Source organism: Balaenoptera ricei, chromosome 1 (assembly GCF_028023285.1).
Source record: "Balaenoptera ricei isolate mBalRic1 chromosome 1, mBalRic1.hap2, whole genome shotgun sequence".
NCBI lineage: Eukaryota > Metazoa > Chordata > Mammalia > Artiodactyla > Balaenopteridae > Balaenoptera > Balaenoptera ricei.
Window position 1 is genome coordinate 4378668 of NC_082639.1, and position 26968 is coordinate 4405635.

General features: G+C 56.2%; 2 protein-coding genes across 17 annotated transcripts; one reads left to right on the plus strand and one right to left on the minus strand.

Moving 5' to 3' along the window:
• Nucleotides 1–1668: 1668 nt before the first annotated feature.
• On the plus strand, nt 1669–17647 carry RNF207 (ring finger protein 207). 16 transcript variants are annotated; one of them, XM_059906983.1, is made up of 17 exons: nt 1671–2162; nt 2810–2942; nt 4139–4283; nt 4384–4465; nt 4540–4615; nt 4694–4819; nt 5267–5313; nt 5595–5667; nt 5734–5802; nt 6322–6390; nt 6507–6604; nt 7365–7563; nt 7735–7920; nt 8193–8244; nt 8496–8682; nt 13072–13152; nt 17299–17644. In XM_059906983.1, the coding sequence occupies exons 1-17, from the start codon at nt 1972–1974 to the stop codon at nt 17513–17515; spliced, it is 2031 nt and encodes a 676-aa protein (XP_059762966.1). In that variant the 5' UTR covers nt 1671–1971; the 3' UTR covers nt 17516–17644. The 16 variants fall into 16 exon arrangements, 14 of the variants coding, with proteins under 14 accessions (XP_059762566.1, XP_059762650.1, XP_059762813.1 ...); XM_059907132.1 differs by having other exon boundaries at nt 8565–8682; XM_059907059.1 differs by having other exon boundaries at nt 7377–7563.
• On the minus strand, nt 15896–25160 carry ICMT (isoprenylcysteine carboxyl methyltransferase). Its single transcript, XM_059907740.1, has 5 exons — nt 24934–25160; nt 24000–24088; nt 22917–23086; nt 21913–22130; nt 15896–19379 (listed from the first exon to the last, which is right to left on the minus strand). The coding sequence occupies exons 1-5, from the start codon at nt 25126–25128 to the stop codon at nt 19197–19199; spliced, it is 855 nt and encodes a 284-aa protein (XP_059763723.1). The 5' UTR covers nt 25129–25160; the 3' UTR covers nt 15896–19196.
• Nucleotides 25161–26968: the final 1808 nt, after the last annotated feature.

Genomic DNA, 26968 nt, shown 5'->3' on the forward strand with positions numbered 1-26968 from the left:
AAGGGTTCGGTCCCTGGTCCGGGAAGATCCCACATGCCGCGGAGCAACTAAGCCCGTGAGCCACAACTAGTGAGCTTGCGCTCTAGAGCCCGCGAGCCACAACTACTGAAACCCACGTGCCTAGAGCCTGTGCTCCGCAACAAGAGAAGCCACCGCAATGAGAAGCCCACGCACCGCAACGAAGAAAAGCCCCCGCTCACCGCAACTAGAGAAAGCCCGCGCGCAGCAACGAAGACCCAACGCAGCCAAAAATAAATAAATAAATTTATTTAAAAAAAAAAACAGCTGGAGTATTATCTCCTAGTTTTTTCTAGTTAGTAAGATTGGTTTTTATAACTTTTTAAAAAAATTTATCTATTTTACTTTTGGCTGCGTTGGGTCTTTGTTGCTGCACGCGGGCTTTCTCTAGTTGCGGTGAGCGGGGGCTTTTCTTCGTTGCGGTGCGTGGGCTTCTCATTGCGGTGGCTTCTCTTGTTGCGGAGCACAGGCTCTAGGCACGTGGGTTTCAGTAGTTGTGGCTCGCGGGCTCTAGAGTGCAGGCTCAGCAGTTGTGGTCCACGGTCTTTGTTGCTCTGCGGCATGTGGGATCTTCCTGGGCCAGGGATCGAACCCGTGTGCCCTGAATTGGCAGGCGGATTCTTAACCACTGTGGCACCAGGGAAGTCCCTGATTAGTAAGATTTTATTGAGCACCTTCTATGGGTCAGGCTGTGGGCCTGACTCTGATTTCAGGAGGGACAGCTACAGGGGCCGCTTTCCTGGAGCTCAGGGTGACATGTGCAGAGAAGGCGGGCACGCTGGAGGAAATGACACTGGGTGAAACAAGCACTTGCCAGGCTAAGAAGGGCAGAGGGGGCCCAGCTGGAAAGGCTCAGAGCTTCCTCTATCACTCTCCCACCCAAACCTACCTTGGGAACTCGCTGATGATGGGCGTGGGGCCTTAATTATTTTGGAAGCTTAGGATGTGCGTTTCACTTCACTGAAGTCTCACCTCATCACCGGGCGGCTGCCCTATTCTACCCCAGCTCTGAGGCTCTCAGAGGTCAGAAACTTGGCCGAGAGACCCAGCCTGCCAAAGGCAGCCCTGGGCTTCCAAGCCCTCTCACATGCTCTCCCAAGAACTGGAGTGTCTGCGGGAGGGAGGGGCGGCTGCTGCTCTCGGGCGCCCTCGACTGCCCATCGAGGAAATGGGGCCTCGCGGACCCACTCCTGTCCCGGCCCAAATCCGACCGCGCAGAGCTGGCCTAGCCAGCGGGGCCGTACGCCCCTGAGGAGCCCGCAGCCAGGGTCCTCGGGCCCCGCTCTGCGCGGCGCTCCCGCGTCTCCGGGCTCCGGGCTCTGTCACCGCGGGCGGGGTCCAGTCCGAACCTCGAACCCTTGCCCGGCGGGGTCCTTTCCAGCCGCGCGTTGCCGCCTCTCCTCCTCCGGGCGAGGGGTGCAGTGGCCGCGGCCGTGGCCGTAACCGGAGCCCTGGGTCACAGCGGCGGCGAGCGCCGAGATCCGTCCAGGTTTTTGGCGCGAGGCAGCCGGCGCCAGCCTCGGGAAGGTGGACGGGGGCACCGCGCGCGAGCCCGGGAGCGCCCGGCGCAGAAGGGGTGTCGGCTGCGGGTCACCCAGAGGACACCGGGAGGGGAATTCCTGGGGTGGGGGTGGGGGTGGGGGTGAGGGGAGGTGGGAGAGGGGGAGGCCCGGGGAGGCTGGGCGTTGGGTAGGAGGCACCGACTGACCTTCCAGGGCTGCCGTGGAGAGGCGGGGAGGGCGGCGGCACAGGGTCTGGCCCCTCCGCGCGCCTCCTGCCCGTTCTCCCCGCGCCCGGCGCTCCGGCCCCCAGCCCCGGGCCCTCGCTGCTCGCTGCTCCCCGCTCCACGACCGCTGGACGCCGCGCGGGGTCCAGCGGGCCAGGTAGGAGGGAGGCGGCGCCGGGGCAGAGGGGCCGCGGGCGCCCCGCCGCCCTCCTGCGCCGTGCCCGAAGATGTCGGGAGCTATCTTTGCGCCCCTGGAGGGCCCGGGCGCCCTGGACGCGGCGAGCGGCCCCCCGCTCGTGTGCCCGCTGTGCCGCGCGCAGTACGAGCACCCCTGCCTGCTGGACTGCTTCCACGACTTCTGCGCCGGCTGCCTGCGCGGCCGCACCGCCGACGGCCGCCTCGCCTGCCCGCTGTGCCAGTGAGTGCCTCGAGCCCCGGAAGACGGGAGACTGGCCCCGCTGGGCAGGGACCTAGGTGCTGGGAGGGCAGGGCTGTGACTCCCTGTGGAGACGGCTGGGAGAGGCTGCACACAGCCTGCACCTCTCCGCCAGAGAACGTGAAGGCTTCGGCCCATTTTACAGATGGGGTAACTGAGACCTGGGGTTATGGCCCAAGGCCTCCCACAGAAAGTCAGGGGGCAAGGGCGGGCTAGAGTACGCGTGCTGTCGGATTCCATGCTGCTGGAGTAGGGGATCTCAGCTCAGCGTCTGGACACTCCCAGTAACTCACTTGGGGGTCCTGAAGTCTTCAGTCAACACAAGCAGGTTATGTTGGCTCAAGTTACCCGGGGTGGCCCTAAACTTGCCCAATGCCGTGAGAGGGGGTTGAGGGGAGCCTTCTGCCTTTGACACCCTGAGTCGCCAACCCCATCCCAAGATTCCCCTAGGACTGGAAAGGGACGGGGTCAGAGAGAGCACTGGCTGAGATATTTATAGACGTCAGGCCTGCAGGCATCCCACCTCCCGCCGCCCTATTTTTAGCTCCAGCCTGGAATGTATGGAGTAGGAAGCGGGTAGGGAGCCTTAGGGAAGGGGCCTCTGGATGTTGGCTGGAGCTTCTCCGCAGACACCAGACGGTGGTGAAGGGCCCCAGCGGGCTGCCTCCGGTGGATCGGCTGTTGCAGTTCCTGGTGGACAGCTCAGGGGATGGTATGGAGGTGGTGCGCTGTGCCAACTGCGACCAGGAGTGCGGCAAGCAGGCAGGGGCGCCTGGGGGTGGGGTGGGGAGCGGAGGGTGCCAGGTTGCACTGTCCTGACGCTTGCAGTGTGCGCCATGTCATCAGAGGATCACCCATCAGCGCATTCTCCAACGCCTCTCTAAGGCACCCTGTATCCAGAATGTGGGCCCCATTTTACTGGTGTGGAGACTGAGGTCCAAAACAACTGCCTTGGGCCAACACCAAGATAGTTGCAGGGGTTAAGGCTATTTCGATTTGGGGGGAGCTTACTGGTCCCCAACTCAGAACACAGTTGTGAATTGGAACAGGAAGGGCATGCCAGGGCACAGGCCTAGGCCAGCCCTCTGGGGTCCGCTGCTACCTGGGTAGCTGTGAGCAGCTATCAACAGCCCAAGGGGAAGTGAGGACATTGTGCCGTTGGGGAGGGGTGATCCTGAAAGACCAGGGAGCAGAGGCCAGGCTTCAGGCTGGACAGTGAAGGGCACGCGAGACTCTCTCTGGCCTGTGGAGGCTGGACCAGGTGTTCCAAATCCCAGGAGGATGTCCCTGCCGGAGCAAAAGGTCTGGGAGGGCGGGCAAGTTCTAGAATATGTGCTACGCAGAAGTACAGAGATAACCAGAAGGAGGTGAGGGGCTGGAGGTAGGGAGAGCGTGGGGAGGAAATGGCCTTGAGTGCCAACTTAGGAAGTTGGGGGTCTGTGCTTTCATAGCCATTGCTGGGGTCAGTGCCCTGGACTCTCAGCCCTGGGGAAGGGCACCTGCAGGTCTTCACTCCTTTTCTCCTCCCAGCCAAGTTCCCACTCCAGATGGCCGGGGTGGGCATCCATGTGGCTACTATTGAGGGTGCCAAGGGGGGCTTCACACACGCACAGGCGTACACACACGTTTTTGTTATAGGTGAAATGTTTTGCAAATGCAGTGCCTGCCCTCCCCACAACCCCATGTAACCCCCTCCGCAAGACCGTCCTGGGTACCTGCCCCTTACTGGACCTACTTACCTACTCTCTGAGCCTCAATATTCTCGTCTGTAAACTGGGTACATGAGAGCGCTGCGCGTTGGGGTTACATGAAAGGGCTGCATGTGACCGCGCGGGCCTGCCCCAGGCTGGGGCCGAGACGCACAGCCGCGACGTGCGGAGGCTGCGGTTCCCTCGCGGGCTGTGATGGGGATCAGGCTCCCAGTTCACGGGCGGGTTGAGCCCGAGCTCTGTCCGCAGGACGCAGAGACCACGTACTTCTGCAACACGTGCGGGCAGCCGCTGTGCGCGCGCTGCCGCGATGAGACGCACAGGGCACGCATGTTCGCGCGCCACGACATCGTGGCCTTGGGCCAGCGCAGCCGCGACGTGCTCCAGAAGTGCAGTGAGTGCGGCGTGCCGATGGGGACCAGCGCTGGGCGGGGATGGGGGCGGGCACCGGCCGGAGCCCTCACCGCCGTCCCCCTCCCCGCCCCCCGCCGCAGCACTGCACGCCGAGCCCTACATCATGTTCTCCACCGACAGGAAGTCGCTGCTGTGCATCCGCTGCTTCCGGGACATGCAGGGGTGGGTAGAGGGCGCGGGAGGGGAGGGGGCTGGAGGGTGGGCCGGAGCAGGGCTCATCCGCGGGCTCCCCGTAGGGAGAGCCGGGCTCACTGCGTGGACCTCGAGTCGGCGTACGTGCAAGGCTGCGAGCGGCTGCAGCAGGCGATGCTGGTGAGCGCGGGGTGCCCGGCGCGCCGGGGCGGGGGTTGGGAACGCGCGCCCACAAGGCTGAGGCCGCCCTGTCCCCAGGCGGTGAAGGCCCTGCAGACCGCCACACGGGAGGCCATCGCACTGCTGCAGGCGATGGTGGACGAGGTGCGACGCAGCGCGGCGGATGAGGAGGCCGCCATCCACGCCCTCTTCGGCAGCATGCAGGTGAGGGGTAGGGGGAACTAGACAGCCACAGGCTGAGCACGCTTATCAGCCAGGACCGGTCCCGGGGACACAGGGCAGGCCCCTCCCCCCCGGGGCCCTCGTGGAGTTTCCAGTGTAGCAGGGCAGCGAGCATTGAGCTACGTTCAGAAGTTACTTAATCGTAGTTGCCAGGAGAGTTCTAGAGGTGGAGCACGGGCCTGCCCCAGGCTGGCGCTGGTGGTGAGAGGGGGTCAGGGAAGACTTCCCCCAGGAGGTGACATTTAAGGTGAGGGCACCAGGGCTCTCAGGCAGTGAGATGCAAGAAGGAGGTGGCTCGGGCAGCAGGGCTGGTGGGCTGGAGAGAGAGCCAGCCTAAGCGGCTGTGTGGCTGGGGCCCAGGGGACTGGGAGAGTGCTGGGAGGTGGCAGGGCCGAGTCTGCCCGGTCAGTAGCAGACCTTCCCTCCCAGGACAAACTGGCAGAGAGGAAAGCGCTGCTGCTGCAGGCGGTGCAGAGGTGAGTGGTGGCGGGCTCTCCATCCCCTGCCCCTTGACCTCCAGACACCTGTCTCATAGCCTGGGCCTGGGCAGGCCCCGGCCCACCCTGGAGAGCAAGACATCCAGGTGTCTACCGGTGAGGAGGAAAACGTGGCTCGGGGCTCAGGGCTCAGGGAAGGGGTGTCAAGGAAGGATGCACAAAGCTGGTGGGGAGATGGAACCACCCAGTTCTGAGCCCGCCCCCCAAGTGGGGGTGGGCAGCCCTCCCCTTGGAGATGAGGCTGCCTGCTCCTCCCCCAGCCAGTATGAAGAAAAGGACAAGGCCTTCAAGGAGCAGCTCTCCCATTTGGCTACTCTGCTGCCCACCCTGCAGGTAAGGGGAGCTGGGGGCGCAGGGCCGGGCACCCAGCCCAGGCACTGAGCAGTGTCCCTCTCGCAGGTCCACCTGGTCATCTGCTCTTCCTTCCTCAGCTTGGCCAACAAGGCTGAGTTCCTGGACCTGGGCTATGTGAGTGCCCACAGCTTCTGTGTCTCCCCTCCTCCCCACCAGGAACCCACCCTGCACACCAGAGCCCCCCACCTCAGGGCTGGGCAGCCTGTTACCTGGAGGCTGGACTAGAGGGTCTTTGGGTGGCCCCCTCTTCCACACCATCATCTACAAAACATTTAGGGGCTACCTGAACCCCTTTTAAGAGGACATCAGGGAATTCCCTGGCGGTCCAATGGTTAGGACTCCAGCCGGTTCAATCCTTGCTGGTCGGGGAACTAAGATCCCGCAAGCCACGCAAAGCGCGGCCAAAAAATAAACAAAAAAATAAGAGGACAGCAAAGCCTTAGGAGGGGGCATAAGCCTGCTCCCCCGAGGTGCAGGGTGTCGCCTGGAGTCCAGACCCCCCAGGCTTTCCTGTGGATTTGGGGGCAGGGGTGGTGTGGAGGATTGGATGGCAGGTGAAGTCCTAAAGACGGACGCGCCCTCGGGTCCTCCCGCCTCCCTGTCACCCCCACGCCCCCACCCACCTGAGCGCAGGAGCTGGTGGAGAGGCTGCAGGGCATCGTCACGCGGCCACATCGCCTACGGCCGGCTCAGAGCAGCAAGGTGGGCGGGGCCGCGGGGTGGGCGGGGCCGCGGGGTGCGCCGGGCCGGGGCGGAGGCCCGCGGAGTATGGAGCTGCCTCACGAGCTCGTCCTTCCCCCCCCCCCCCACCCACCCAGATCGCCAGCGACCACCGCGCCGAGTTCGCGCGCTGCCTGGAGCCGCTGCTGCTGCTGGGACCGCGCCGGGCGGCGGGTGCCGGGGGCGGTACCAGCACGTGAGCCGCAGGGGCGCCGGGACCGGGAAGGGGGTGCGGGCACAAGGTCCCCGTTGGGGTGGGGGCCGCCCTTCCCAGCTCGCCGAGCTCCCCGCGCCGCGTCTGGGCTCCAAAGACGTCCACGCGGGAGGGAGAGTCCGCCCAGCCTGGAAACAGCCGTCGGGGCCGCCCTGGATCGGAAGCCCTTGGCTGACCTGGAGTGGAGCCAGGCCAGGGGTGGACAGAGGGACTCAGGGGCGCCCCCAACCGCCGCCGCTGCACCCGGACTGGGGTGTCTAAGCCCTGAAAGGAAGGGGTAGCTTAGGGTGGGACCTGGGTCGCCAGAAGCCGCAGGGGGTCTGACTTCCGGGGGGGGGGGGAACCCAGTCTAGAGAGCCGGAGACCCCCGGGGGAGTTAGGAGAAATGCCTAAGCTGGATATGTCTGCTAAGAGCTCCAGGGCCCCAGGCAAGGGATACTGGGCATCAGGCCAGATTTGCAAGGTCGAGTGTGTGTGGGTGAACATAACTGCCTGAGGACATCCTGGTGGACATCCCTGAGGACATCCTGGTGGACTCTTCTGCACATTGGCATCACCCTCAGGATTTTTAAAAATACCCTGCTGATGTCATTGGTCTTGGGTGTACACAGCCTTGCGTCAGGTGTTTTCAGAGCCCCTGCGTGGTTGTGGTGTGCAGCCTGGGGTGAGAGGGCTGAGAACGCGCTGGGAGGCTGGGGGAGGGGAAGACCCTCTGGACCCCCTACGTCTACATCCACACTAGTTCTCTCCCCAGGCTAGCAGGGGGCTCGGGCCCCAAGGTGCTGATGGGGCCCATCTGCCCTTCCCCCGTGGGAAAGATGTTGGGGTCACCGGTCCAAAAGCCCACGCTGCACCGGTCCATCAGCACCAAGGTGCTGCTGGCAGAGGGCAACGATTCACCCTTCACGGAACACTGCCGCCACTTTGAGAACTCCTACCGGGTGAGGGGGCCAGGGACCTGCCAGCTGGGAAAGGCCCCACCCCTTCTCACCAAGGTGCAGCGGCCAAATCTAGTCCTGGCCACCTGGCCTGCAAGCCGTCCCTCCACCGAGGCCCCCGCAGTGCACCCAGCCTGCAGGAAACACAGGCACTCACGCGGTCTCTCCCCCCAGCGCCTGCAGGCAGAGATGCAGAACCTGAAGGACCAGGTACAGGAGCTGCACCGGGACCTCACCAAGCACCACTCGCTCATCAAGGCCGAGATCATGGGTGATATCCTGCACAAGTCCCTGCAGGTGGACACACAGATCGCCTTGGAGTATGCTTCCGTGGAGGGCATGAGAGCAGTCTTCCAGGAGGTAGCCCTTCCCGAGGAACCTCCCTCCCCTGCAGCCCCACCTGTCAGCATGTACATGGGCTACCCCAAGACAGGAAGGGGGGGGGGGACCTTGGCCTGGTGCCCCAGGAGTCCCTCGTGTGGCAGGCTCTGGAACCTGGGCCTTTGCTGCCTGGAACCACGTGAACTGGCTGGGAGTGTCCTATGGCTCTGAGTAGCTAGAGGACAGAAATGCTGCCAAGGGAAATTCCAACTCACGGCCACGTGCAGTATCCAACTTACTTTCTCTTTCAGATTTGGGAGGAATCCTACCAGCGCGTGGCTAACGAGCAGGAGATTTATGAAGGTCCTGGGCAGCTGCTGGGCACACCCCTGCCCTGGAGCTAATCCACATGCTTTCAGGGGCAGGAAGCCAGTTACCCACTAACCAGATACGAACCCCCGTGCTCTTCCCCCCAGCTCTTGACTTTGCCTCACAGCTGCTAACCGGCCCCCAAATGATATATCTGAGATCAGGATTCAGTAAGTAGGATGCCTTCACGAGTCTTGCCTCACTCTTTACTTAGAGGTAATCACTGAAATAGTTGGGTTATTTAGATGGTTCAAGGCTGGAGAGTAAGAATTTGAAGCCAACAAGACCTAACGCTCTGGCCTGGGCCCCCACAGCCCAGCTCCATGACCTCCTCCAGCTGAAGCAGGAGAATGCCTACCTGACCACCATCACCAAGCAGATCACGCCCTACGTCCGCTCCATTGCCAAGGTGAAGGAGCGGCTAGAGCCCAGGTGAGACCAGGGAGTGTTCCGGGGGAACCAAGACACTTCAGAATGGGCGTGGGAAAGGTGCCACACCTCTGGAAGAGCCCCTTTCAGGGAAGTCAGTGGGCCAGGTCGTGAAGGTTTAATCAGGGCATCTGGGAGGACCAGGTGCTGGACATCTGCCAAAACACAGAATGAGCACGCTGCTCTGAGTTTCTGCTTTTTTCCTGCACACAACTGCCCATCTCTTTACACCTTGGGGGTGTAATGAGGGTCCTTAGCTGATCCAGACAGCAGGACACAGAGGAAAGAGAACTTCCCCAGTACATGGTTAAGCCAAGTCTAGATAGGAACCTGGACCAGGCTCTCAGCACCATACTTGGGCACTGGAGGTGTTACAGTGGCAGAGGATTTTTGGTGGCAGGTCCTCAATGTGCCTGCCTCTCAAGTCTGCGCCCCAGGGTGGTTGCCCTGTAGGGCTGGTACACAGTGGTCAACCTGGCCTCTCCCTCCACCACCCTCCAGGGGACTCCATTTGCCTCACTCCAAAGTGAGATCTCCTGATTCCCATATGACACATGTCCTCTTTCATGGTTTGGTGGAGCCCATCCCCCAAGCAGCTCCTTGAGAAAGGGTACAGAGAAGGGGCATGTTTTGAACAGCGCAAGGCTGCGATATCTTTATTCTGCCTTTGCACTTGACTGATAGTTTTGCTGGGTATTGAATTCTAGATGGAAATTCTAAATTGGAAATGATTTTCCTTCGAAGGCATCACTCTACTGTCTTCTGGCTTCCAAGGCTGTCTTTGAGAAGTTTGAAGGCATTCTGATTCCTAATCCTTATAATGTGACCCACTTATTCTCTTTATTTATTTATTTTAATATTTATTTATTTCGGCTGTGCCGGGTCTTAGTTGCAGCACGTGGGATCTTTAGCTGCGGTATGTGGGATCTTTAGTTGCAGCATGCGGACTTCTTAGTTGCAGTATGTGAACTCTTAGTTGCAGCATGCATGCGGGATCTAGTTCCCCAACCAGGGATCGAACCTGGGCCCCCTGCATTGGGAGCACAGCGTCTTACCCCCTGGACCACTGGGGAAGTCCCCACTTATTCTCTCTTCAGAAGCTGGTGGAATCTTCTCTGCTCCCAGTGTTCTGAAATTTCACATTGGTGAGGGTCTAATTCTATCCATTGGGTACCGGTGGGTCCTTTCAATCTGGAAATTCATGTCCTTGTTTGGGCATATTTCTTCTTGAACTGGTTAGTTGATTTTCTCCACTTTTTCTCTTTCTGGAATTCTTACTGGGTATTGGCCTTCTGGGGCTGGCCCTCTGATTTACCATCTCTTTTCAGTCTTGTTTTCCACCTCTTCATCTTTTTGCTGTACTTTCTGGGAGATTTCCTCTCTTATCTTCTGACTCTTCTATTTAGTTCTTCATTTTTGAAGAAAATTTCCAAGAGCTCTTTTAAATGTTTTAAATTGTTTTTCATTTCCAAAGAGGTGTTTTTGGTACCCTGACTGCTCTTGTTACACAGCATTCTGTTGTTTCATGGACAGAATATCTTACCCCTTTGGGGGCTGATAGATGTTTTTTTGCTTTTGTTTTTTTAAGTTTCCTTCTCCCTGAAGTCTGTTTCCTCCAAGTTACTTTTTGTTTATGTAGGTTTCTACCTTCCCTGTTAAAGGCTTTTCTCAGCTGTCAGGAAGTCTTTGATCACCTGTTCATGTTAGGAGTTGGGGTTGGGGAGAGCAGGCTGGAAGCTCTGAGCACATGGGCGGTGCTTCAGTGTAAGGGATCTGGGTGGGCAGCGTTTTTTGTTTTGCTTTATCTTACTTTTGATGCCCCAACGTCAGTTTTAGATCTTTGCCCAGTTTCCTCCCGGGAAGGTCACCGTATGGAGTATCTGTATGCACAGCTGATTTTCTGTCCTTCAGTAGTTCTCACGGTGGGTCGCACCCTCCCAGAGACTAACCCTTCAGTATTGGGGGTGGGGGCAGCAGTTCGGAGGTAGGGATCTTGACCTTCATCGTCCTATTTCAGTCCCACCCTCCTGCTTGCAGAGGCATCGGGGCTGCCCGTGCCTGGGCCCCCTGAGGATTCTGTGGTGGGAACTGGTCGGGCCTCAGCCGCTCAGGTCTGCTGAATTAGTGACCATTGTCTACATGCTCTCCAGTTCCAAAATTTTGCTGTTATCCTTTCCTGCTGTCAACCTGGAGAGGTTTTTTTCCCCCTCATTGTTTTGGTCCCTTTACTAGTTTTAATGAGTTTGGGGAAGAAGGAAAATTAGAGTGTGTGTGTGTGTGTGTGTGTGTGTGTGTGCAATTGCTGTATTAATCCAGAACTGCCAAGCCACCTTTAAAGTGACTATTTTAACATGTCACACTGAGAGGTTGCACTCATCATGCCTTTTGCACAATTTTGATCAAATCCCTGACCAGCCAGGACTAGTTACAGTGTCCTCCTAAGCTGACATTTACTAAGCAGTTTACTCCAGATACTGTGTGATTCCATTTATAAAACCTCAAAACCAGGCAGAACTCACCCCTGGTGTTAGCAGTTGAGATTGGGATTATTCTGGGGGGCCTCTGGGTGGAGGTGACATCCTGGTGCCGCCTACCCAGCCTGTTCACGCTGTGTGCCCGTTCTAAGCCGTGCTCTTAACCACTGGCGTCCTTCCCCTTCTGTGTGCTCTGCTTCGGTGGGCAGCTGGCTTCAGGTAGGGTGCTTCTGCCTGCCTGCAGGGGGCCACACCCCGGCAGAGTCACATCTCTGCGGGGAGGTGGCATCTGTGGTTGGTGTCAGCAAATGGAAAGCTCGGGCAGGAGCCCAGCTCCTGGAGGCTTGGGGCAAGCAGGGAGGCTGCCTCTACGCTTCTTCACGGCCCACTTTCCAGGTATCCGGAGCTGCCCTCTGCTTCCTCCCCTCCCACTGCTGGCAACTCACACCAACCCCACCCACCAAATCTGCTCTTGTTCCCACCATCCGCAACCTGTCGGCTGCACCCCTTGGCCTCGGAGAGCACCCGGGAGCCTGGGCTGTCTGTCACCTTCATCACACTCTTCTTTTGCTTCTGAGACGCCCCACACTCCCGGTTTGGTTTTCCTCCTGCCCCTCCAGCTGTTCCTTCTTTTGTTTTTTTTAAAGGGAAAGAGAACCTTTTTTAAAATTTTTATTTATTTTAATTTATCTTTATTTGGTTGCACCAGGTCTTAGTTGCGGCTCGCCAGCTGCTTAGTCGTGGCATACGAACTCTTAGTTGCGGCATGCACGTGGGATCTAGTTCCCTGACCAGGGATCGAACCCGGGCCCCCTGCACTGGGAGCACGGAGTCTTAACCACTGGGCCGCCAGGGAGGCCCCCCAGCTGTTCCTCCCTAGTCTCTTTGGCTGCGCTCTGCCTCCTCGGCTCAAGGCCCAAGTGTCCGTTTTCCCCAGGGCTCAGTCCCAGGCATTCTTCTCATCCTACGCCCTCTCCTTAAGGGGCTTCACCCAGTCCCCTGGCTTTAAAACCCCATGGTATGGCAGAGGACCCCCAATCCCCCTCCCCAGCACAGATCTGCCCAAGCTCTAGACTCATCTCCAAGTGCCCCTTCCTGGGAGAGTCTCCTCTTGGTGGTCTCAGGGCACCTCAAACCCCACAATGGCCCCGAACTTGGTTTCCTCCCCCCCGAACATGCTACTCCTGTTTCATCTCAGTGAAGGCGTCACAGTCACCCAGGCGCTCGAGTAAAAAGCCCAGGAGACATGGATTCCTTTCTTTCCTTCACCCCTATTGCCAACCCACCCTCAAGTCCTGTTGGCTCAACTGTCTTGGTCCACCTGCTTTGTCTCCACTGCGACCCTCAATCCAAGCCGCCGTCGTCAACCCCCTGACCCTGGCCCCTCCAGCACGTCACAGTCAGTGGTCTTTCTAAAGCCTATCATGCTGGGGCCTGAAAGTCCTTTCGGGACCCTCTCTGCCCACCTCTGACCACGTCGGCCCCTCCCCACACCCCAGGCACAACGGCCTTTCAGTCCCGCAAAGAAGCTAGACTGGCTGCCACTTCCCTGCCTCTGCCTGGAATGTTCTTGCTTCGCCTTGTTCCATGGACCTCATCACCCAGGTCTCAGCTTGAACGTCAGCAGGGAGGCCTTCCCAAACCACCCTACTGAAAGCGGGTCTCCCTCACTGTCACTCCCCATCATCCACCCCGCTGGGCCTCCTTCCCAACCTTGGCGTGTCTCCCCCCGCAGAACGGGTCTCCCACAAGAGCAGGGCCCAGCCTCTCTCGTCCACTGCCGTGGCCCTGGCCCTCGGTAAATATTTGAGGCCCAAAGTGTTTGCTCAAGTTTGGTGTTTGTGCAGTGAGCCTAAGCACACGCAGCGGGCCAGCTCTGCTGCATCCAGATTCCTGGGAACTGCTTTCTCTCACGCAGGTTTCAGGCCCCTGTGGATGAACCGTCAGACCATCTACAAAACACGCATGATGATGGCGTGAACGGCGAGGCCCAGGCCAGGTAAAGTGAGTCTTTCCAACCTGAGCGGGCAAACGATTTAATCTCAGAGACAAATACAGGCGACAAAGACTGACCTCCGGTTTTCTTTTGGTCCCAACTTGCCACTGACCAGCTCTACGGCCTCAGCTGGGCCTCAGTGTGTAAAATACAGGATCAGAGGGGTTCTTAAACTGGGCGGTGCCTTCAAACAAATGACCTCATAGATGACAGATGTGACCCTGATAGACATGACGTGAGGTTTATAACTAGGGACAGCCGTGGTTGCCGCCTGCCCCACCCACACCTCTGAGAGCGCAGGCTCCTACAGCACTGTGACTCGAGAAAAAGGGATCGAGGGTTATTTCTTCCTGTGAGAGAGCATTGCTACTCACTGGAGCCACAGTGTTTGCCAAAATAATTGCCAGAGGGAGAAGAGAATGTGCAATAACAGATGTGTCACTGTCACAGGCTGATCTTTTCGTATTTCTCTGGAGTTGTAGAAAGTCAGAGCTAAAAGGGCCTGGGGGCGGGGAGAGGTCTGCTGCATCCAGAGCCACCACGAGGTTGGCGACAGAGCAGAAAGCAGCCCTACCCTTCCAGGCACCATGCTTCGGGGGGGGGGGGGGGTGTCAATTCAAAGAGCAGGGTCACCACAAGCCACTGAAATGGTCTGCACTGCTGATGTTTTGGCAACTAAAAGTCATCAGAAGTGAATAAGAATCCTTTAGGAGGGGCTTCCCTGGTGGCGCAGTGGTTAAGAATCTGCCTGCCAATGCAGGGGACACCGGTTCGAACCCTGGTCCGGGAAGATCCCACATGCCGTGGAGCAACTAAGCCCGTGCGCCGCAACTACTGAGCCTGCGCTCTAGAGCCCACGCGCCACAACTACTGAGCCCGCGAGCCACAACTACTGAAGCCCGCACGCCTAGAGCCCGTGCTCTGCAACAAGAGAAGCCACCGCAATGAGAAGCCCGTGCACCACAACGAAGAGTAGCCCCCGCTCGCCACAACTAGAGAAAGCCCGCGCACGGCAACGAAGACCCAATGCAACCAAAAATAAATAAATACATAAATTTATTAAAAAAAAAAAAAAGATTCCTTTAGGAGATGATGTAGTTAAGGTTCTATCACCCGCTGGTGCCTTCCCGGAAGGCTTGCCATTCTGAAAGCCTCTGCCTGGGTGGATTTTAGTGCTGGGACACAGGGAGACAGGGGAGCAGAGAGGAGCTCACATTAAGTGTTTCTTTAGGAACGATCCAGTGAGTGTCTCGGAGAGGAGAGAGAAGACCTCAGAGCCGAGAAACAGCCGGACCCTGAGCAGCCTCGCAGAAGAGCCTCCACTGAAAAATAAAGATTCTCACAGACCCAAACCGAAAAATGGGGGTGACGTCCCCACATGGAGAGAGCGCCCAGCTTAGCATGGGACTGGTCCCGGAGGTCGGGCGTTTCACAACATGCACGTCAAGGCTGGGATATTTAAGAAGAGGCGGTTCCCATCATGATTTTCTGTTTAATGTGTAATCATTTATCAGCAGTAAAACCCAGACAGTCTCTGCCAGGTCCCAATTTCAGGTTCTTTGGCTTGAGCTAGACTTCGTGTCGCCCCGAGTCCTGGTCCTCATCACGGTGACTCGGGACGGCATCCCAGTCCGCGTGGAAGATGTTACATGAGTGAACATCCAGCCTGAAGCCCCTCACGCCCCCTGCACCTCCCTGGCGTCTGTGTGCTAGTCCCGAGAGCTCCCGCTGGGGTGGGGTGTGCACCCGTCTGAATTTCGGGTGATGAGACTCGCCCACTGTGCAGCACCTGCCCTGCCACAGAGGAATCCGGCTCCTCCTGAACCACAGCCCCACTGTTAACCGGGCGCCGCTGGAAAGTTCCACCCGCTAATCTGAGCGCTGACTCAGCAGCATAGGGGAAAAAAAACCCTTCGCTCCAGCTTTTCTCACGGTAGGGCCAGGGCTGAGCGCATAAAGCCACGCAATAGCACCTGGTGGCCCGCATGGCAGGAGGTGGCCTCCGTCACGACTTCCCCACCGCTGTCCCTGCCTGCTGTCACTCTCCTGTGTTCACCTTCTATTGATATTAAAGCACGATTCACCAGCAACTTTGCTCTAGTGGTTTTCCACTCCTACCCAGTACCCTTTTTATCAAGCGGAACTTAAACAAAATGCTTAAAAAAGAAAATTAACCTGCATGACCTAAAATGTAAAGTTTTGGAGGCAAAATGATGCCCAAAGAATCATGCTTTAAGCAAACATCAGCTTGATTCAGTGGTTCAAACAGCGAGTGGCTTCTATGTGCCAGGTAGGCCTGCAGGTCAATACACTGACCCATCTGCCACATCAGTACCCGACACCTCCACACCTGCTGTCAAGAGCACCGACGTTCCCATCCCAAAGCATCATAAACCTCCACGGTAGCCTGGGGGGCTGGAGGAACTTGTCAAGACAAACTGGTTAGAGGTAGGACTTCAGAACAGAATCGAGGAGGCAAAACACATCTGGTTTTACGCTATAGGTTTTGGACATTTCTTAGTCAGAAGCAAAAAGACCTTAAGAGTTTCCGGGGGCTTCCCCGGTGGTCCAGTGGTCAAGATTCTGCACTCCCAATGCAGGGGGCCCGGGTTCGATCCCTGGTCAGGGAACTAGATCCCGCATGCCACAACTAAAAGATCCTGCATGCTGAAACTAAGACCCGGCACAGCCAAATAAATAAATAAATATTTTTTAAAAAGTTTCTGAATCCCACACAATCATACTATTGTTCACAGTGAAATCAAGTACAGTTTTATTTAAGAATTGGAAATAATTTCTGTGAAAGAAAATCCAATATTTAAATAAACATTTCTGCATGTAAAAAGAAGAGTAATTACCCCATTAGGTTAGTCTCCTAGCTTAAGCTATGGGACAGACCCTCAGGAGCAAGCGCTTGGGACCGCTGCTGATGGCCGGTCGTCCGAGCCCAGGACGGGGCATCAGGCTTCCATAGCGGGGCACAGAGAGCAAGCCTCTCCCACCGTGCCAGACAGGCTGGGGTCGCCTGGCCTCACCAGGTCACTGCAGAGGCAAAACGCAGAGGGAGAGCACAACTCCCTACGGCAGTAAGGAAGTGCAGAGAAGGGACAGTGGTTCACTCTTCCTGTCACAGAGGGGCTGCGACCAAACGGAGCTGCAGTCGGGACCCCACAGAACCTCACCTGTCAACACAACCGCTTGGTTTAGCGATGCTTCCCCATCATGTTAATCACCCAGAGTGCTAAGTAAGTGGAAGGGATTAATAACGTTCACTTTGTAGGCTTGTGCAGCAGTTTGTGACAATGAAGGGCTGGCGGGGCGCGCTGCCTTCTGCCCTCTGCCAGGCTCGCCTACAACCTCGTCTCCGTAAACTGCCATTCTCGGCCCCAGCCTGCAAACCCTCATGAAATGTTTCATTTTGCACTGCTTCAGAATAGCTTTGCTCTGTGCAGTGCCTATTTTCCATTTCAGAGTCCCCGCTTTGAAACCTGCAATGGAAAAAGAAATCTCTTGACGGTTTCTTAATTTGAGGGAACCGGCGACGTGGCCTTTACCCAAAATAAGCTTTCGGGAATACCCAAAAAGCCTGTACCTCATTAACCTGATTCTCTTCCCTGTGCGCTGTCACTGCTGAATTTATAAAGTTAAAAATAACCTGAAGATCTCAGTGCTAGATGAAAGTCAATCACTTGCCAAATCCCGCCCCTAAGCAGTTCATCTTTGATCCCCAAGTAATTGGCGGACTTCCGCCCTGGGTTACAAATCAGGGTGGGAACTTGCTTGTGGACCTGCTCTTTCAAGCAGAGCAGAATGTCACGTCCAGCGCAGGTGGTGTGACGGCAGCATCTCCCTGCCGACACCAGGGCCTGCCTCCTGAGCTCCAGGCCTGGCAGGCAGGCGGAGGAGGGACAGACCGTCAGAGGCCAACACCTCCGGTCTTAACTGTCTGCAAAGCCAGGGTCGTCACTAGCTCCTCTCCATCTGCTAAAGAGACAACTTCACGACCCCCCGTGGTAACGAAAGCTGGGTCCTAACCTGCTAGATGCAGCAAGAAAGGACTTTCCCTCAAAGAGCTGGGGGTGGCCGCCAAAACCCCAGCTACGCCCTCCTCAGTTTTGCAATCCTATTAAGTGGCGTTTATTTCACTAGGAGTGGTCTGGAGAACAAGTTTAGCACTGATTCAAGTCCCCAGACACAGCAAGTGCACGTTGATGTCCCACCGGGCAGCGTTCCCGCCAGAGGAATCTGCCGCGAGGCTCCGGCTGCTGCCTGGGTTGTCTGCCCGCGAGACCTCAGGAGGCCGAGGCTGGAATCTGTCCGGCCCTCAAACCAGCAAAGGGCGCACCTGTCACCGATGAACCTGTAAACCTCTTTGGTATATATAATGATGAAAGAACTAATTAGGCCATGAAATCTAGAAATAAGTTAATATTTTGAGTTGGTAAAATGCTTTTTTGAACACACATTTCCGGTATCTGGTACAGTGAATCAAACGTCCAATTTTGTGTAACTCATGCAATATTGGTTTCGTTTATGTCATCTCTGTCACCGAAGTATTAAAAACGTTTGACATTGGTCTTCTAAGTCTTCACAAGACCCCTGCGAGGTAGGTGGTATTGACCCCATCCTACAGATGGGGAGGTCTAGGCACGGAAAGGTTTAGTGGCTCCTCGAAAACCGCATGGCGTGGCGTGGCGTGGCAGCGCTCCAGCCAGGGGCCGATGCCACCTCTGATTCACGCTCTGTTGGTGCCACTGCAGGACTGCACGGAAGGAATTCACACTGAGAGCAAGTTGCCCTCTGGTCCACAATTCAACAAGGGTCTCAAAGCTTGTATGTTTGACTCGTAAAGCCAACCACTCTTCCCGAACTGGAAAAACAAAAGTACTGACTAAATCTCAACCGGGATTATTTGCCCTATTTTTTTCATGAGTTGACTTGCTTGAATTTCATAGTTGTTTATGCTCAAACCCCTTTGGAAAAGACAGTTTGAAATGGCATTAGGGACGATGGAATTTTGAGAACAGAACATAGAAATCAATGGTTAATAGATTTAAGTCAAAACACAAAAATATAAGCTATGATAGAATAAGAATAAACCCCAAGTAAACGGAGAGCAGTATTTCTCAACGTTTAACAATGCCTTGCACAGAGCAGGTGTCCAGGAAGCATTTTTTTGGATAAAGGAGAAATGACACATCTTTGACACGCCTGTCACTGGTAACAGCCCCCTTCTGGGAGGAGCCAGGACCCAGGAAAGCCACAGGGGCCCACAGTCTCCCTGGCCCGGGGAGCCCTGGTAACACAAAGCGTCAGCTGAGGCATCTGGAGGGGTCTGTGCTGCCTTTCTGCCAAATGAAAGGTGGGGCTCACACGCCAAGCGAGTCCCCCGAGTTCATACTGCTGTTTTTGAAAACAGGTAAGTAAACATGATGAGATACATGAAGAGCCAAAGTGCCTTATAAGGAAGTGTCTTTAAAACTATAGAGATCCTCATGCACTTAAGGACAGAAACAGGGAGGTTAAAGCTGTGCTGTCTGTGTGCTTCAGTCCAAGTAAGGGTTCTGAATGGGTTGCTAACGCTAGTAGGTACTGGAGCCCACGTACCCCTCCTGCTGCAGGAGCCTCACTCAGCGTCAGGAGCGAGCCCCCCTCTCCCCAGAGGTCTTGGTCACAACTTAACAGCCCCGGCCTCGTAGGGGATGGAGTGTGGCCTAGGCTCTCCCCGGGCACGTCGGGGGGGGGGGCACTGCCGAGTACTGCTGTTATCTGCATCTCGTCCACCTTTAATCTGCGTCCTACCTTGATGCAGCCCGAGAACACGCTGCTCCGGGGCAGGGGAAGGTGGGAGTGGGGGTGGGAGGGGGGTCCTTTGGTCCTAAGGCCTTCTGACCATTTGATCTTGAGTGATATTCCAGAAGAGTAACTGGTGACATACAAAATGATTTAAGAAAGTCCGTTCTGCAGAGCGGCCGACAGGAAGCAGTTCCGTCCCACGCTGCCTGGAGTGGGAGGCGCCCCAGCCTGGCCTGGGCCGCCCGGGCCTATCATAGCTCCACCTTGACCCCCTTTATGAAAGGCAGGCCCGTGGGCACCCGCTTCTTATACTCCAGGTACTCGTCTCCAAAAAAGTGGATCAGCGAGATCTCCTCCTCCTCTGTCCGGTCGCGGAAGAAGCGCCACACTGTCAGAGCGTAGCTCACGCCGCAGATGGGGTTACACAGCACCACCTGACGAAGGGACACAGGGTTAGTGGACTCGGGTCAGTGTGATCCGACACCTTGAACTTTAGCGGCACGTGCTGCTCTCCAGCAACCACAGAGGACTTCCTGCCAAGAGCCCGAGAAACTCCCGAAATATCACCAGGGTCTTTGAGACCCTGAGCCAGGGCGCCATTAACGGAAACCACACCATCACTTTCACAACAGGGCTAAACACCCATCACTGCAGCTTTCGTTCGTATGCTTTCTGTTGTTCCTCTTACCTGAGAGATATCTAAAAATTGAAAGGAAAGAGCAACCTCTTGCATTTCAACCCCCAGGCAGGGGTGCTAGCAACTCCTCCCTCCACCCCCATTCGTGAATTCCCGTTCCAAGCACCACCGCCTTCCCGCGTGGCTCCCAGCCTGCCCCTTCCCTAGCACGCTCCCTCCCACCCCACAGCTGCCTGGCCCCCTGCCTCTGGCCCCCGCAACCTTCCTGCGTAAGTGCCCTCGATACACTGCTATCAGCTGAGCCCCCAAAGCCACTTCTTCCATCAGATCACTCCCCTGTTCAGAAAGCACCAAGGCCTCAACCACGCCTCCTGAGCCCGGCTTTCGAAGTCCAGGAAAGCAGCTCCTCGGCCCACTTCTGTGTAGCTCACGGAGCCCATTGATCCACCCCTGCCCACGCCGACGGGCCCCCCGGCCCCCGCCCGGGACGTATGTCTTCCCCACATGGGTGACCCCACTTCTTCTCACCACTGTTTACTGAGCACCTACTGTGTCCCCAGCACATGCCAAGCCCTTTACCACCAACCAGTAAGCCATTCGACGCCCAGAGCAAGCCTCTTGAGTAGCACCGCCACCCCCGCTTAACCCGCAAGGAAACAGAGGCCAATCAGTTGATGTTAGAGCCGGACCGGCCCCACCCGCCCGCCAGCGACCCCAGAGCCTGTGCCGCCACCGCCAGCAGACCCTAGAGCGGGGTTTCCCAGTCTCAAGCCACAACCCGTCATGGAGCCAGGAGATCAATCCCGTGCATCCGAAACGGCATTACAAACACTAACAAGATAGGAAACAGAGTGTTTTGTACACAGTCAGGGTGAGTGTTGTTCAGGAAAGATGTGTGCAGCTTTTACACACACTTGTGTGCTGGGTCATGGTGTAGAAAGATCTATAGTCAAAGAAGTATGAAAAGCTCTCCAGTCCTAGAGCACTTAGGTTTATTAGTTAGCACTTAACAGCAAATTACATGATTCCACTACAATCAATCTGTTCCCGGGGAATGTGATCGTTAATGCGGCAGTCTTAAGTTTCAGAGTTGCAAGTTTTCACACAAATGCTGTGCAGTAACCTGCTACACCACTGGGGGTCACCAGAGTGCCCCCCCACAGCATGCACTGCAATGGGATGCCTGGGGGCCCAGACCCGATGTTCCCAAAGAGGTGATGAGTTTTCTAAGCTCTATCCACGTTCTCTGGCCAAGTCCTTCTAGGACTAAGAAAACAGATTCAAGAGACAATGCTCAAGAAACAAGGCTCGGAGGCTTCCCTGGTGGCGCAGTGGTTGAGAATCTGCCTGCCAATGCAGCGGACACGGGTTCGAGCCCTGGTCCGGGAAGATCCCACATGCCGCGGAGCAACTGGGCCCGTGAGCCACAACTACTGAGCCTGCGCGTCTGGAGCCTGTGCTCCGCAGCAAGAGAGGCCGCGATAATGAGAGGCCCGCGCACCGCAATGAAGAGTGGCCCCCGCTCGCCGCAACTAGAGAAAGCCCTCGCACAGAAACGAAGACCCAACGCAGCCAAAAATAAATAAATAAATTAATTAATTAAAAAAAAAAAAAAAGAAAGAAACAAGGCTCGGTCTGCAGCCTGAGACAGAGCAAACCTCCATCGCTCATGTTAAACCCGACACATGACCCTGGGCTCATCCACAGCAGCCTCTAATGAAAGTCAGCTAAGCTGCCCCTTGAGTGGCAGAGGGCTCTCCCCAAAGCCCCATCTCTGTCCTCATCCCACTGGGATGCTCCAGATCTAAGTTAAAGAGGCAGAAAAGGGGTACGACGGGGGGGGTGGGTAACGGCACCTAGAATCGCCGAGAGTTTACAAGCTTAGGACACCCAGATTTTAAGTACATAGCAAAAAATGCTAAAGACTAAATCAGTTCTTTTGACTTTTATTTAACTACCACTTGAAACATGGCAGGGAACATGTGTACCTATTTTAAAAGGACCGACAGGGAACTCCCTGGCGGCCCAGTGGTTAAGACCTCATGCTTCCACTGCAGGGGGCACAGGTTCAGTCCCTGCTCAGGGAACTAAGATCCCACCAGCTGCACAGCGTGGCCAATAAATAAATAAATAAGTAAACACAACACTTAAAAAAAAAAAGAAAGAAAATGGAAAAACAATTAAAAAGACCAACAACTTCGTGAATACACTGAAATCTACCGAATTATACACTTTGAAATGGTGAATTTTATGATATTTAAATTATATGTCGATTTAAAACATATTTTTAAAAACTTTAAAGGAGACCAGTATCGTATCTGATAGCATACCTGGGTTCCGATACTCCAGTAAAACCACCCAACATAAGAAGGATGCCGGAACCAAGCGTATACTCCGCTTGTCACCAGAGTGTGGGTTTCTGACTTTTCATTCTGCACCACGTGGTTGAAATTGGAACCAGCTGTAAACATCGCCGCTTTCCTCAGACACTCTCCAAAGACCACCATCAGCAGCCCCGTGGCGCTGAGCCAGGTGATCTGCTTCAGTTCTGCAGGAGAGGGATGGTGACAACCGGGGAGTGAAGACCCTGGACTGCTGAGTTCCCCTCTGCATGCTTAAAATTAACCTACGTTTCGAAAGACAGGGACACTAGAACACATGCTAGTGGGCAATCGGCATCTGTCATCACATTAAAATTTAATTATAAACAAAACACAGTCCCCTAAGTCGTGCTGTTCACCCATTCACGTTAGAACGCCAACAGCCCAGTTAGAGAGTCACGGCAAGGAGCTGACGGGCTCTCATCCACACCCCCCGCCACACGCTCCCATCCTTCCTCTGGGGACAAACACAGCTAAGTGAAGCCGAGAAGGATCCAGCGTCTCCCGTCTTGGCCCTTTACTGAATCTCAGGAACTACATACATTTCATTTAACTTGCTGTGGAAAGTTCAGTGTCAGAGTAGGTTCCAGATGCAGTAGTTTTTGCTAATAAAATTTTTACATGAAATTTCTCAAGTCACAGAAAATGAACAGATCCAAATCTTCTGACTGTAAAATTGGTATTACAGCTATCAGAGGTTGGGACTTCCTGTTAAATGGTACACACTACGTCCTGCAAGGCTTAAAGCGTAAGGTCAACACATCCTCCATTCAAAATCCAGAAGCAGAATTCACAAGTGGAGCTTGTCCCTTATAAAGAGCTTAGTGAGGATAGAGGTCTGGGGAAAATCACTCGGGGAGATTAGAACTGAGAGGTGAACCCACGTCACTGTCCTCAGGCCCACGTGGAAGCCACCCATCTCCCCTGCAGAGGGGAGAGCAGGGCACACTGACCTGGCCAGAAGATATTTTCAAGTGTGAACTCTATCCAAGAAGAAAGAGCTGCTACTGTATACTCCACACTGTGATTCAGGAGAAAGGAATCCAAGGACAGACTCTTGGGATTATTGACGGCTGTGACTAAGTATTCAGAATAGTGAAACAATGACAGGGAGCACATATACCTATTTAAAAACAAAAAGAACGAGAGGTAAGTTGGGGCAAGGGAATCAAGTTAGCCGTTAAGTCCAAGTACAGATTTGGTCTGAACTGTCCCTGAATTCTATGATGAGGGCCTGCTGTCACCTGTCTGAGAGTGGACATCAGGCACCCACATGTAGCATTATTCCCTGAGGTTTGCAGAAAGGGGGGTTGTAAAGGGACTATGTTGTTGAATGTCACAGGAGGGAAAAAAAGAAAAAAAACCAAAAAACAAAAAAACATAGGTTAGGAAGGCACCATAGGCCTTCAGCCTTTTTTAAAATGACACTACACACAGTAAAACATGAAAGAGAGAAGTATCAAAATAAAGTAGTGATGTATGTCGAATACAAAAATTCGAAAAACTGAAATAATTCCAGCAAAGAAGGATTAGATGGCTCAGAGTATTGATAATAGGAGATGAAGCTTTTTACCTTGAAGCCACTGGTTCATATCCAGGTCAGGGCCTAGAAGGCTCAAGGGACTGAAATCACAGTGTAGGGAAAAATCCTACACTGGCCGTGGGGGAGGCACTAGATGTGACCTAATAGAAATTAGAGACGGAAAAGGCCTGTGAAGACGAGCCAGAGCCTTGCCCCTTCCTGTCACTGAGGACCAGTACCCTCTTCTGGGAAGGGCTGGTCACATTACTGAAGGTGCAGCAGATGAGAGCACCTATGGGAAGGGCGCCAGGGAGACCTGTTTCCACCTGCGACAGAAGCAACCAACGGGCACAAGTTCTCAAGGTTCGAGATGCGGGAATCTAGGAAGCTAGAGGCCTCATTCCCTTAGAGCCCTCACTAGCCTTCAGCCAGCCAGGGATGCGGGAATATCACTACTGACCCTCTGATCCGCCCACCCTCACCTCAAAACTATCATTCCCAAAGCACTTCTTACCAGCCAAAGTGATTCCAAGAAGACTGGCTAAAACTTAGCAGCACTCCACAGCCAAACACAAAGCCAAGGAAACAGGCTCGGATGGCTATCTGAAATGGACCCAAAAGGGGATCAGTCACCTGGTTGTTCACAGAGCATACATCCTACTTCCTGGGATAAGTAGGCCACCCGCAAGTCCACGGAGCCGCTTTGCTCAGAGGTTAACAGGGTGAAGCAGGGCTGCCTGGGTTCAAATCCCAAGCCCACCCCTCTATGGCTCTGTGGCCTTAGGCAAGTTACTTAATCTCTCTCGACCTCGGTTTCCCCATCTACACAATGGGGATGACAAGAGTACCTACCTCTGAGGACTGCTGTGAAGATTACCCAAGTAAAGCACTTAAGACGAAGTGCTTCGTAAGTAAGGTTTAGCTACCATTACTATTATGATTGTTATTGTCACTCAGGGCTGTGGGAAAACTGCGTTAAACCTAGCTTATTGGCCGGATTCTCCCAAGTCCATGCAGCGAATCTGGTCGGGCAGCCGGGACTCTGCGCCCAGCCCCCTCCACGTAACTGCGGGGGCCTCTGACCTCAGACTTGACAGCAGGTAGTTCTCCACACCTTAAATTACATAAAAGAACTCGTGGGCCCGCTCACTCCCCACCCCACGTGCATCTGCCGCAGCTGCTGAACGGCACCAACCGCAACTTCCCACCCACTCCGCCGGGTGGAGGGGGCCCGCGCCCCACGCCCCCCGGGACTGGCAGGGAGGGGGCCCTCCTGCCACCTGAACTCGCAGCTGCTAAAAGACGCGGCCGGGGGAGGCAGCCCCTCTCGCGGGCCGCGCTCTCGGCAGACCCGGACCTCGACCCCGGGGGGACGGTGCCCACGCCCCGCGCCCAGCCCGACCGGCCCCCGGTCCCCGCCCCGGCCCTCGGCCCGGCCCGGCCCGCACCTGGTAGCGCGGCGGCCGGTAGAGCAGCAGCAGCAGTGCGTTGAGTCCGGCCACGTAGAGCGCCAGCCCGGTGCGGCCCTGCAGGCCGGCGCGCGTGAGCAGCGGCAGCGCGAGCACCGAGGCGCCCAGCAGGAAGGTGGCGAGGCTGAGGCGCGCCTCGGAGCCCGGCGGAGCCCGCGCCGCGCAGCCCGCCATGGCGCAGGGCGGCGGACCAGCGGGCGGCGGCCCCAACCGTAGCCTGGGGAAACCCGCCCGCCGCGCCTGCGCACTGCGCTGCCGACGCCGGCCGGGAAGGGCAGCCGCCCAGACCTGCGCACCGCCCGTGAACTGTCGCGATACCGCCGCGCCGTGCGGCAGGGGCCCGAATTTGACAGGAGCGCCCCGCCCTGCCGCCCCGCCCCGCCGCGCCGCGCCGCCCCGCCCCGCCCCGCCATCCCCCCGGGACCCACTGACACAGGCAGAGCTGCGGCTGGCTGGCGGGGCCGCGGGGAGGCTGGGTCCTGGGCCGAGAAGTTGCCGGCGGCGTCTGCCAGGAGTCGGCCCCAAACTCCATAATGTCCCCGTCCAGAGAAATCACGTGAAATCTAAAGCACCCCGCCCCCGCCGCTCACTGGCCCCGCGCGGTCCCCCGCGAAACCGACAGTCCTGGGCATGCGGGCGCGAGCCGGCGATCCGCCTCCACCCCACCCCGCCCCGGGGGGTCCGCGCGCAGAGACCACCCGCCCTCGGCAGGGTCTCCGAGCGCCCGCTGGGCGCCCAGGCTGCGGGGACACTACCCTTGGGGCATGCACGCAGCCGGGTGACCGCCCACTTCAGTTCGCGTCGAGGGAGAATGTTAGCCGACGGTGGAAATCCTCAAGACATTACGTTTTTTTATAAGGCAGCATGCAAAACTTTACAGTGTGATCCTGACTTCACTTCACTTGGGAAAGAAAAGCATATGTGTGAACCTGGGAAAATGTTTGGAATAGAAGCCAAAATTACTTCACAACAGTAATCTTCAGGTGGTAGGGACTCTGGGAGAATTTTACTGTCTTTTTTTTTTATATGTTTTTGTATTTTCCATCTGGCCTACAATCAATCTATATTACTTAGGAATTGTTCCTTACTTTACCGGCGCAGCATTGTGGAACTTCCCGGAGCGGGAATCCAACCCGTGCCCCCTGCAGTGGAAGGGCTTAGTCGTAACCCCTGGACCACTGGGGAAGTCCTGTTCCTTAATTTTTTAAAAGGTAAATGCTTCCACTTCCGGGCGCTCACAGAGGCCTGATGGCGGAAAAAGGCAAGTAAGCAAATGACTAGAATAAACTATGGTGGGATGGGAGTGGGTCAGGAGCCAAGTAGGGATAGAGAGGGAATGGGAGCGACCCCAGAGAGAGGCCCGTGGGTGGGAGCGTTAGGAGTCTGCCCTGGAAGAGTCGGTACTGGCAGCCCGCCTGAGGCTGGAAATGAGAGCAAGGACATCTACAGGAGGGAGGGGACCGAGTTTTGCAGACACAGAGGCAGGAGGAAGCAAGCCTGAAGCGGGATAGGGGACAGGCCCTGGGGGAGGCTGGAACCCAGAGTAGTGGGTCAGAGAGCCATAAGGGCAGGTGGGCTGTGAGCTGCAGTCAGCCCAGTCTGCCTCTGAGTCCCTGGCCACCCTACCTTCCTGTGTCCTTGCAGGACCAGGCAGGAGGCCTGGTGTCTGGAAAGCTGGGTTCAGGGAAGGGTGGAGAGCCTGCCTCAGCAGCTTTGTGAGCTCAGGCAAAGCAACTCTATGAGCCTCAACTTCCTATAAAATGGCGATCCTGATTTCACGGATCTCATACCGATGTTCTGTAAACCCAGTATCATGTTTAAAATGTGCTCAGAAGACATTCGCTAAACTCGGTAGATGGGAACTGAAAGGAGATTTAATGTTTTAAAATCCAGCATCACCCAGTTGCAGCGCCATGTGGGAAGCCTGGACTGTTACTGGGGGCTGCGAGCCAGGGTCCTGGCTGTCCCCTGTTTCTACTGTCTCCCCGACTCAGGACCTCTCCTGCATCTCCAG